This window comes from Eretmochelys imbricata, chromosome 1, assembly GCF_965152235.1.
Source record: "Eretmochelys imbricata isolate rEreImb1 chromosome 1, rEreImb1.hap1, whole genome shotgun sequence".
Lineage (NCBI taxonomy): Eukaryota > Metazoa > Chordata > Testudines > Cheloniidae > Eretmochelys > Eretmochelys imbricata.
This window is the reverse complement of record NC_135572.1, coordinates 250,317,172-250,329,789: the sequence shown is the minus strand read 5'-3', so window position 1 is coordinate 250,329,789 and position 12,618 is coordinate 250,317,172. Positions and strand designations below refer to the sequence as shown.

General features: G+C 41.8%; 1 protein-coding gene across 5 annotated transcripts in view; it reads left to right on the top strand.

The window, feature by feature from the left end:
• Positions 1 to 12,618, top strand: part of WNK1 (WNK lysine deficient protein kinase 1) — a 170,543-nt gene that overhangs the window by 66,790 nt on the left and 91,135 nt on the right. For all 5 annotated transcript variants that reach the window (XM_077827393.1, XM_077827384.1, XM_077827375.1 and 2 more), the window contains exons 3-4: positions 3,554 to 3,774; positions 5,738 to 5,895. In XM_077827393.1, the coding sequence (XP_077683519.1) occupies positions 3,554 to 3,774; positions 5,738 to 5,895 (379 nt within the window). The remainder of the gene's footprint in view (positions 1 to 3,553; positions 3,775 to 5,737; positions 5,896 to 12,618) is intronic.

Genomic DNA, 12,618 nt, shown 5'->3' with positions numbered 1-12,618 from the left:
AACTTCCCAGCTACTCAGGAACGCATCCCCTTTGGAGTGTAAACCCAAAATTATACAGTCTTGCGCTGCACAGGGAACTATACAGTGTAAGCTCATGAAATTTTCCCCCTTCCTCAATGTGAAGAGGAATACACAACAGCTTTCTGCCCCGAGTTACGACTCCCACACACTGGTTTTAGACAAAGCAAAAACAAGTTTATTAACTACAAAAAATAGATTTTAGGTGATTATAAGGGATAGTAAACAGATCAAAGGAGTTTACCTAGCAACTAAACAAAATATGCCTAATACGCCGAACTTCAGATTCAAAAAGTTCCATGATACAAATAGGATAATCATTCAGTAAATCATAACCTTTTCAATGATACCTCACATGATTTATCTTGCATAAAATACATTGATTGTCATAATTATATTATAATATCACTGAAGAATATGGGGTGCAGTATTCTGTGAAAAGGTCTAATACAGTTGTGTGGCTTTTTCTGCTTGGGTTTTACTTTCAAAATATTGGGAATGTCCATTTTGGCCTTGTTGAGGGAGTCTCAGTGTAGCATAGACTCACACTTTAGTTGAAGGAGAGGATGCCCAGTTTTTACAAACATGACCGTTTTCCAGGAATGATAGTGCCAACAAAAACAAACCAAGTTCTAAACAGTCTGACTAAAATCCCTTCTCCTTTCAGTTGTTCAGCTTTCATTCATCTCTTGTGGTGATAGTTCTCTAGTTTCTACAGTCGTCATTTTTCCAGGCTAGACTATCTGACTTTCTAGTATAAAAATCAAGCAGTGAGGAGAAAATAACCTTTTCAGGTCCTTCATACACCATAAAGGGATTAAGACCATTTCCCTCCCCCGCCCCCCCATTGCAGGTAGTCTTTTAAACGAATACTTAACAATGCACAGTTTGCAAATCTGACTTTCCATTTGTTCGGATTTGCTGCTGATGTCCGAAACAATGTAATTACTGTTAGGATGGCAGGTATTTGCCTGGTAACTAATGTTTGTTTTAAGATGCATTGTCTCCATTGGAAATGGACTAGAGTAACGTTTTCTTTTTCCTTTTAAAATGTTGTCTGTGTGAGGTTTAAAAGTGACGTGATTGGTAACTTATGACAGTGTTTTTGGAAACTTACATCAATCTTGCAGGGATGCAGGATGATATGAGCCCAGTTCCTTTAGGAGTGAGGAGCTGGCAGTAGACCAGCATATTTGAGAATCAAGAATGTAATTGGAGATCCCAAAAGCTGAACTAGAGTGCAACTACCATTTGACCCTTGGAACAGGCATTAAAGAGATGAATGACTGTGTCAGTAGCAAAAAGTATTTTGGCCAAAATCATGAGTGGTAGCTGATATGAACCAGAGCCTCTTTCATTCTTTCTTCCTGGACTTGCTTTTTTTCTGCCCTTGTTCTCTCATTAAATTGTGCTCTGATTTCCCTCTGGATTTGGCTCCTGATTGCTTTTACAGAGCTGTTTTACAGCAGGATTATCACTAGGAGCTTGATTTCAAGGGCTTTCTTTGAACCAGAGGAATTGTAGTAATGGGAATTAATGTCTGTGAGCTTATGCAAGCACTGGTCCAAATGATTTAATCAAGACCAGTTCTTCTAATGAAGTGTATACACAGAACCCAGCACTCACATTGGTGGTCTGGGGTAAACATGATAATCCCAGTCTTGTAGCATCACATAGTACTGACCTCGGTGCTGGTCTTAGGAATTAGGACAACTGTCTTGGAGTGGTGCAGGAGACAGCTTTCTCAAGGATTGGTCCAAGACTGGAATAAACTAGGAACCATCACAAATGTCACCACCTTCCTCTGCATGTGCAAAGCACATTTCTTCAACCTTTCTTTCTCTAATATAAACACACAGCCACGTGTACGCTTTTAAAACTAAGAAAACCTTACACTGCATACACAATTCTCCTCCTAGGGAGAAGATGAGAACACCAACCCATGCATGACAGATGTTAGTCATATTACTTAATGCACTACTTGTTGGTGTTCAGAGACAATGGTGATGAGGTTGGTATAAAAACCTGTATAGAAGTGGACACAGATGAAGCCTGTTAACAAGCCTGGAAACAAAAGTTCCATCTCTGGCCTGACTCTTGTATTTAGACCTTTTTGAAACCCATGTTAGAGACCAGCAATAGAGTGTCAAGAAACTTGAGACTGTGCCATGTCTTCTCTGAAAGGTGGTTTGGGTTTGTTGAATTTGTATTGTCCATTCAGTAGAGTGCATCCTTGGGACTAAAAGGTCCCTCCATCTTTCCAGTGTTCTGTAATGAGTCCAGATGGTGTTTTCAGTTGGGTTTTAAGTGATCAAATCCTTTCCTACATCTCTTGAGAGACCTTTGAGAACAGCTAACTTGATTAGTCAAGTTGAGGCAAGTTTGAACTGTACCCTAGGTCCCTGGCTGAGTTGCTTGTATTAATATTTCAATAGCTGAGTGGTTGCTGTGGTGACTTCATAGCTGTCACTCACTGCCCAACAAAACTTCTATTCATTCAGAATTTGACATTCTCCAGTGTTCTTTTCCTCTGCTGTGTCCAGGAAAAGGCATATTTATATAAGATAGTGGTCAGAACTAGCTACTTAAACACTACATTAGAGGAAAAATGAATGGTGGGCAGGGGTCGGGGGAGAATAGCTTTGCTGAACCAGTGGTGCAGCATGGAAGATATCAATTTTAATAAGGAATAATTGGAAATAAAGGGTTTTAGAACCTGAATAAAAAAAAAGTGAAACCTTCAGCTATCTGCATTTGAAGTCATATTGTGTCAAATCAGCAATTTTTACAACTATAGAATTGGCGTTCCATTTTATCCATCAGAACATTCAGCAGTTACCTCCTGGGTAGTAAACAAAATTAAACAGCAAAATGTAAAGTAACTAGATAGGCTAAGCCAGCTCTTAGGCTCACTAAAAATATGTACTTTATATGGAGGTTAGCTTGGCAACTTGCTTAAAGACTCTGGTCACATTGGGGCCGTGTAGGCAGACTTAAAGTAGAAGGCAAAGCTGAGATTTGGTAGAGGACAGAACTAGCTATTTATGAATTCTTGAAATCTAACTAGTGTCTTTCCTCTTCTGAAAGTTTTAAAGAACTGCAGTCCTGCCTGTCAGCAGGACCAGACTAATGTAGCTGTCTAAAAGACAGCATGAAATCTATTTGAGTCACAGCTGTTGCTGTCCACCCTTGCCAAGGAGGGGAATGATCAGTGGATCTGCAGAGCCAGAGTCACCATTCCTGTCCTGCCTATCTCCAAAAACCTGCTTGCTGCTTCCATAGCTTATAGCTCTGCAGCCAATAGGGAGCGCTGACACTCTGTCATGGAACGGTACTGTTCCAGAGCATTCAGTACACTGAAATTGGACCATTCAATGTAATAAGTAGGCCACGTATAAATTGTAGTATACTCTCTAGATTACTAGATTCAGTTCTGTACATTAGTTGTTTTTATATGTTAATAGAATTAATGGTGAAAACCTAGCAAATGAACCTGAAATATATGTTCCCTTTTTTACTCTGTTCTTTTTCTCAGGTATTTGAAAAGGTTTAAAGTGATGAAAATCAAAGTACTAAGAAGTTGGTGCCGTCAGATATTGAAGGGCTTGCAGTTTCTGCACACACGCACTCCTCCCATTATCCACCGGGACCTAAAATGTGACAACATTTTCATCACTGGCCCCACTGGATCAGTCAAGATAGGAGACCTGGGTCTGGCAACCCTGAAACGAGCTTCCTTTGCCAAGAGTGTGATAGGTAAGCCTATATTGTTTTTGGAGGCTGGTAGACCCAGTCTACTTACTTGGAAACTTGACCCTCCCAGCAGAAATTTCACTCAAGTACTCTTCTTAAAGTACCTGATCTGAGCTCAGAAAAGTGATACTGGTTTTGCTTCTGAGTTGTGGGGCTCATTCTGCTGTACTGATTAAATATCTTTTGTTGCAGGGTTTTGTATCTGTGCTCCTAGTATTTGGTTACAATCTGTGGAAGCATTTTGGGAATATAGGCTTATTATGTTGCCCCCCAGGGCTTAGTTGAACACTGTTGATAAAACCACTGTAGCTGGATTATGGGGTATTAAACTGATTTAAATCTGAAATTGTATTTATTGCCAGTTTGTTTGATGGGTGCACACAAAGTAGTTTTGGTGACATACCTCTCCCTTTCTATCAATAATATATCTTGATACCTATCTTAGTATCTAGCCACATACCCAAATCTGCTAGGTTGTCAATCTAACATTGTAGAGTACCCTATTTTAGTTTGAGCTAGTTTGAAACTGACACCATTGGATTATCCAGGAAAATTGGTTTTATCAACTTTTGTTCTTATAGTCTGCATTATATTCAGACTAACAAGGGAGCAAGGTGGTCCTTTTCAATGTGCTGCTAACACTGATTTAGTGTCTCTATAGTTTATTAAAATACAGCAAACTTATATTGCTGAATGGTCCTATACCTGTTCTCCTGAATACACTGTTGACATAAGTTTGCAGATGTTTTGCATGCTGTCACTATTAAAATGTTTCCTGCTTCCTGACCAGGGTAGTATTTAAATATTGATAGAAGTGGAAAAATATACAATGGCAATATATAAAATTTCCTTACAAAACACGCCTGTACCATGTTAGTTTTCTGCTTAGAGCTTCAATCATATCACTTTGTGTTCTTGCTAACAATTGTTAGCCTATGGCTAATTGGATATAATTGACTTCCGGATTATGGGTTTTGGGGAAGGATTAGGGAAGCTAGGTTGACTGATCTTCAAACAGTCTTAAATCTGGTTAGTTTGCAGGAAATAATTCACTGCTTAAATTCTTGCATCTCTGACTTGGAGGAGCCCTGATCATACAGTGCTATCTCTTCACTTGTGGAGAGTGTGCTGTGATTGAGGGTTAGGGGGCAGTGCATCTTCTGCAAACTATTTACATTGGGACTTGTTGAATCTCACGCTCTGTGCCTGTAACTCAATCTCTCTGTATTTCTAAGTATTTTTTTGCCTGTAGGATGTTCCTCACTATTGCCTGTATCTGCAGTAGGCCTATAAAATATACTGCAGGTGAGAAGGTAAGTATGTGAAGAAAAGGGCTCTGGTGAGTGGCCTTTGCAGAAAATTACTTTTATTCATTCCTTATGAAGCTCTATATCTGTAGTGACTGGGTTTTTCATTGCAAGGCCTTTTCTGAACAGTTCCACTTCAAAAAGTAAATGGAGTGTTACAGGTCAGAGACTAGCTGTGGGCTCTTACCAGTACTACTTTTTTGCAGCAGAGGCAGGATAGGTATGTGGAAACAAGCCTCATTGCCTCCTTTCTTACAGGGAGGAAAGGTAAGTGTATCTAACTTTACCTAGTATTTGGTTTGCAGTCTTGCTAGTCTTTTACTTTTTTTCTCCATATGTCTTCAATTTGATCTTCATCTCCTGATCCAATTTTTATTGTAGCCAAAGTTTCCCATTTCTGCCCTTATGTTGAGTAACATATGTGGAAAGCAGTCAAAATATGTACCCTTTCATCTCATTTCTTACAAAGGCCTTGCAGTGGGACACCCGTGGGGTACATTGATGCAACAGAGTGACTAAGGGTTTCCTCCCTCTTCTTTTTGCCTCCACTTTCTCTTCTCTCACAGGTCTGCCCATCCACTTCCTCCTGCGGTGAGTAACGCCAGCAGCCTCTGCTCGCTTTGAGACATTTAGAGTCTGAATCGTTCTTTTAATTTAAGGTACCCCAGAGTTCATGGCACCCGAGATGTATGAGGAGAAATACGATGAATCCGTTGATGTATATGCTTTTGGGATGTGTATGCTTGAGATGGCCACGTCTGAATATCCTTATTCTGAGTGCCAAAATGCTGCGCAGATCTACCGTCGAGTGACCAGCGTAAGTCTCCCATACCTCCCTGCTGATTCGAGAGCTGGTGCTACTGCTAACAAAGGAAGCTGGATAGCTTCATACTGTGCAAGAAGTAAAAAAGGCAAGCTGACACATCTTTAGGTGAAAATGTAGAAGTTACTTTGCTTAGCCCAACCTACGGAAATGCTAGAAGTGTGTGAACAGTGCTCAAAGGAAAATCACTTACAGGACTTAATATGTTATTAGAAATCAGATCTTTAATACACAGTCTGTTGATATCCTACATTCAGGTAAAACTACATAACAAGGTACTATATCAAAGTAAAACTCACTCCAATATCACAGGATATTTTCTGACCCATTACAATTTTGTGCTTTTGCCTTGGAAGAGTAGTTTGAAACTTCCGTCTATGGAATAAACAAACTTGGGTCACAAATCTAGGAAACTCTGGATTAACTGACTGCCAATGCAGATCCTCATATGTTTATTTTTATGAGTCATTGTAAGTTAATACTTTACTGCATCCTAAATTGCCTTTGGCTACTTTGCTGTTCGGCCACTTTTCATAGTTACCCACTGGAAATCTTTTACATTATCAGCAGGTAAGTAGCTCACAGAATGAAGTGAAAGAAAGATGCCGAATGGAGTGCTTGTAAAAATGTCACTGGACCAAGCTAGGGAGGTTTTTGTTTTCCCTAGACATTCAGATGGTGATATTTGAATAGTCTGAGCCACCTGCCTTGGCACCAAATCAAGAGTGTAATTTTGAGTAGTTGGGAATGATAGGACCTCCAATTAAATCTGTGTCAGTGGTGGCTTTTTTTAAATATAATGTTGTGAAATAGTTGAAGGTCTCCTAATGAGGATGATACTGCTGTCTTGCAGCATGCTGGATAAGTAATCAGTCTTCAGAGCTAAATATTCAGAAAAATAAGAATGAGGTGGTGATAGTAACCCTCAGAATTGGAATTTCTGGCATCTATAACTTGTCTGTCTGTTTCTTGACTGATTTTTGAAAAAAAATTAACTTCCAGTTGGAAGTAGAGAACCTTGTTTGCCAACAGATGATTTCATTATCTACTGGTGGGAACCCAAGAAGTTTCCATATGTTTTCTTGTTAACCTTGTGGAATGGCTTTAGGGGTGACGATTTGTGAATGAAGTGCTTAGCTTTGGATGGAACACCAATACAGTCCATGTTCCTAATGCCTCACAATCTTAACAGGTGGATAGTGAGAAGACAAAATTGACTAGGAAATAATGTGCAGTATCTTTTTGATGTATAGCATTTCAATTGCTCCTTCTCACCTGAAGTACCTAAGATTTATGAGGGCACTTCCAATTTGTCTTTTTTCCATCTGGCCTGTCATGTGGCCAGCAAGTGTTAATGTATGTCATATAGCAGTAACCCTCCCTCCTCCTCCTCCCCCCGCCAAGAGGGTTTGGTGTCCTTTTTTGAAGGATTGGTTTATTTGGAGACACTCACAAGACTGTGCCAATTAAGCAATGCAGGAGGTACCAGAGTTGTTTGATTTGCTTGGTCTTGTAGTAAAGTGGGGAGGGGGGAAAAAGTACCTTTATTGCATTCCCTTAGGTCCTAGCCAGAATACACATTGCCTTGGATGTGAGCCTGTGGGTGAGAAGATCTCCTGGATGACCTGCTCAGTGCAGGATAACCTGCTTCCTAAGGGAGATGGCTGCACATAAACACCCTCAAAGTGTACTGGCTAATACAGGGAACGTATGTGTTAAATGCAAAACTGTGGCTGTAGTTGTGGTTATGAACCACCTGGGTTTCTTTTTTGTACTGTCTTGCTAAGGGAGCCCTGACCTTTTTGTTCTCTTGGGTGGAGGCAATAGTCAGTAAGGCCCTACATGTTTTCTGACACTAACTGTACAGCAGACTGCTTATGTTTATCTTAGACATTTCCAAGAGTGATTACCAAAACAAGTACTGCAGCAAATCCCCGAAAATGCGGAATTCCTGTTGTAGACCGAACCACCAAGAAATTCAATACCAAGTACTCTCTTATCAGTGGATACCCAAACGCTGCAGTCCCAGACACTGCAGCACTGACATGGGATGCATTTACTATTCCTTGGAATTTCCACTGGGCTTCACATTCCTCCTCTGTCACTTACATTAATGCTCTAAGGGTATATCTGCACTGCAGTTTGAGGCTTCTGTTTTTGCTAGCTACGATCGAGCTGGCATGGGTATGTCTACCTAAGATGGAAATTTCTTTAATCCTAATTACCTGGTGAAGGTGGAGTTGGTAGGCAGACCTGCTAATGCTCACCCAATACCTAAGAGTTTCTCCCCCCTTACATCAAGATTTTCCATAGCCAAACCAGGTGCCCTAGGTCTCTACCTGGTTCATAACAGAACACTGCTGCAGGAGTTTGGGATTTGCATTTGGGTGGCCCAAACGATGCTGTACCCATGAAAAATGCCTCTGTTGCTTTATATTAGAGGGTTGTTTTTTTTTAAACTTGTGTGAGGATTTCCTGCCTAAGTTGGGATTCTGGCCTATCTTGAGTATCCTACCGAAATTTTCGGTCAATAGCCAGCTCTTAGCTCTTTTAGGATTTAAGTCTTTGTGCTAAACTTTTTAAGACCTTATCAGTAGGGGACCTCTTATGCTAGTTATACTTTGAGTGGCATAACTTTGCCCTCTAGCTAGCTCTATATTGCCTCTAATTAGTTGGAAGAGGTTTTCCTCAATTTTGTGAACCTCCCTTTGAACCTCATCTCTGATTTGTGGTTCTTTTATCCACAAGGTAGTTTTTGAATAGCGATCAACTCAACCAGGAGCATGGGAGAGCTCTCTGCTCTTTCCGGTCTTCCTCCATCTTTAATCTTCTGTAATGACAAGGTGCTTCTGTGCATCTGTCCTAGCTTTTACAGGAAAGCCTGTCCCCATTTCAGCTAACCACGATATTTCCTTGGGAGTTTTGGTCCCAATCTAGAACATGAAGGGAAAAGCCTGCTGCTACCCACTGGATTTCAAGAGCAGACCTCCTCTGTACTTAGATCAGAAATATTCAGGGGAATGGACAGTCATTTCCTTTCTCTTTTTCAGGGTTCAAAGAAAGACCTCAGGCAGCCAGATTCATTATGGATAAGGCTAAGCTTTTGTCACGGTTATTTTTAGTAAAAGTCACAGACAGGTCACGGGCAATAAACAAAAAATTCACAGAAGCCATGATCTGTCTGACTTGCTGCTGCGGGTCCATGGTTTCCCCTGCCACCAGGGTAGCTGGGAGCTGCGTGGTTCTCTCCCCCCAGTCCCTGCAACCCTGAGGAAGGCCACCTGAGGAGGCTGTTGCTTGTTGCTGGAACCCTGTCAGGGCCCCGCTGGCTGCCAACTCCAGTCCTGCAGTCCCAGGGGCTGAAGCAGAAAACGTCATGGGAGGTCTCTGGAAGTCACAGATTCTGTGATGTCTGACAAATGTAGACTTAATCATGGATAATTTAGTTTAATCAGATGCAGACTCTAGAAGGCCTACAAACCCTCAAAATTTCGCTGGCCAGTATCAATTAAAGCTCAGTCTGCCAGAGCCATGAATCATAGAATATCAGAGTTGGAAGGGACCTCAGGAGGTCATCTAATCCAACCCCCTGCTCAAAGCAGGACCAGTCCCCAATGTTTGCCCCAGATCCCTAAATGGCCCCCTCAAGGATTGAACTCACAACCCTGGGTTTAGCAGGCCAATGCTCAAACCACTGAGCTATCCCTGTCCTCCCCCACCCCCCCATCATCTGGGCTGGAGAGGGGAGATGGCAATAGACAAGCTTTGTAGAGCTGTAACCTGGTGTTCCCTGTGCTCTCACTCTCTCCATGCACAAATTATGCAGGTGGTTGTGGACCCAGCCCTTGCTTGCAGGATATTTAGAGCAGGGCTTCCCCGAGAAGCTTTCTTCATGGGGAGCAGCAGAAGGGTTTGGAGGTTTCTATTCCTCCTTCCCCTGCTCCTTTGCTCTCAAACTCCCTCTTAAAGTTGAGCCTGGAATCTTTTGTTCTCCTTCCCTACTCTGGGTTTTCAGTTAGATAGTGCTTTCCAGAATCTAGTATGTGTATGCTGTCGGACTGATCTACAGCAAGGCTTGTTCTCGTTTGCTGGGTAACTTGCTTTCTGTGGCTCAGTTGAAACAGAGCCATGGACTCTCATCCTACCAGGCTTTCCAAGTTCAAGCATTGTTAAGGAGGTAGAGCGGGCAATTGGCAAGCATCACTCTGGAAAAGTGGAGGGGGGGAGCCCTCAAGGTGGGCAAATCCTTAATTGCTCAACATGTCAGAGCAAGTGAGGAGGAAGAGCCAAACCAAGCACCGAAAGCAAATTAGCTAGCTGGTAAGTGAGAATATACCTCTGACCCAGTGGACAAAATCACTTCAGATGGGGTTTTGTCTGTAACCCGCTTGGACAAGCGAGAGTATTAGATGAAAACTTGAACACCAACCCAAGTTGTACCCAGGCTACTGTTAGTTTCTCAGTTACCGTGTGCTACTGAGTGGACAGCAAGCATGCTTAGTTTGCTCTTCCAGCATATCTTTCTGGTTTTGCTTCTCCTTGGTTTAATTAGATCTCACTCCTAAAGGAGTATCTAAGAATGCCAAGAAAACAAATGCTCTGCTTGTGTAGCAGCTCTGTCAGTAATTCTTCTATGCCAGACTTCTGAACTAGTGGCTATGTTTAATTTTTAAAGACCATCTGCTTTGCCAGACCCGCAGTTGTCAAGTAATGAAAGAATTTCACACGTTGAAATGTATCAGACCTGGGTAGACCCTTTATGAACTTTAACCAAGAAATTATTTCAGCAGTGTGGTTCTCCTGTTTTGTTTAGGGTTTTTTTGCCTCCCAGATGTGGCATCCCTGGAGCTAAATCTCCATATCCACTCTCAATCACTATTTTGGGCCTTTGCTTGCCTCTCCTTTATCTCCTATGCTATATGCAAGATTGATTTAACTGAACCCAGTTTCTGACAGGGATGGTCTCTAAGGAAGTTTGATAGTCAAGATGTTGTGCCAGAATATCACTAAACTACTGAACTACTGCTAACCTTCTTTGCTTTTTCTTTTCCTCAAAGTTTTTTCATATAGTATTTGAGGAAAACAAACTGGACACATGTCTGCCTCTTGTGGGCCTAAAGCTAGTTGCTAACGTGACATTCATTTCACCCTCAAAACTATTTCTTCCAAGCCCTAAAAAGTCCTGGCTGAGAACATACAGAAGTTCCTGTGATGGGTTCCCCTGCAAGGTGTAGCCTGGAACTGGGGTACCACTGAGCCCCTGGCCCACCAGCCTGGGCTCCCGCTCACACTGTACTGCCGTGACAAGCCACGGAGCCATCCAGCCTGCACTTTCACCAGCATACATACAGGTAGGGGGACACCCAACTGCAGTTACAAGCAAGCTCTATGACCAGCCCCTGCATGGGAAAGCTATACCCAGCTCCGAGGCATGCAACCCCTCTGGAGTATAATCCCCAAATTATACTGTCTTGCGCTGCACAGGGGACTGTACAGTATAAGCTCATAAAATTTGCCTCCTCCCTCAATGTGGAGAGGAATATCAACAGCCTTTTGCCCCTGAGTTATGATTTCCACACTGATTTTAGATAAAGCAAAAACAAGTTTATTAACTAACTACAAAAGATAGATTTTAAGTGACTATAAGTGATAGCAAGCAGATCAAAGCAGATTACTTAGCAAATAAACAAAAAATGCAAACTAATATCCTAAATAGGGTATGAATAGCAGATTCTCACCCTAAGAGATGATACAAGCAGGCTGTAGATTCTTTAGGGGCAAGCTGCACTTTACAGCTTGGAATCCCCAGGTGTTTCTTTCACAGGCTAAAAATCCCTTTAGCCTGGGTCCAGGACTTCCCCCAGTTCAGTCTTTTTTCCTCAGATGTTTCCAGGAGCCCTCTTGGGTGGGGAGTGAAGAACACCAGATGTCACTCCCCACATTATAGCTTTTGCATATGGTAGGAACCCTTTGTTTCAAAGCTTAGTTCCCAGACCAGTCTGTGGAAAAACACTGACATCCCAAGATGGAGTCTAGAGACATGCAGTCACATCACAGGTCTTTGAAGAGTCATAGCAGCCATTACTTGGAGGCCATCTGTAGTGTTCTCAGGAAGGTTCCCCAGGTGGGAGATAAGCTTCTCTTAAGGCCTATTGTTTTTTCCTAATGATTCATTGCCCTGAGTAGGCCCTTCCCCACTCACTATCTAGACTGAAAACATCTTGTCTAGTGTAACCTGTGTAACTAAATTTGAGATAGATATATAGTCAATATTCATAACTTCAGATACAAAAATGATACATGCATACAAACAGAATATTTATATTCAGCAAATCATAATCTTTCCAATAACATCTCACATGACTTGATTGGATAAAATACATTATGATGTCATAATTATATCACAATATCACTGTGAAGAATATGGGGTGCAGAGTCACAGTTCCTTTAAAGTAGATTGTGCTATAGTTAACTGTGCTGAATAATCGAGGAAGACGAGCTATCCTCCAAGATCTAGGTAAGTGCATGTATATCCTTCTGAAGAAATTCTAGAAATTATTCTGTTCCCACTAAGGCATGGGCTGTGTACCAGCTGCTGTTGCTGTGGAGACTTAGGTTGAGTTTTTTTGCAATGTTGTGGAGGAATGCCCTCTCGGGGCGAGGTTGGTTGAGGGGTGGAGAAATCCGTGTTAGCGTGCGTTACATTTGGGCACTTTT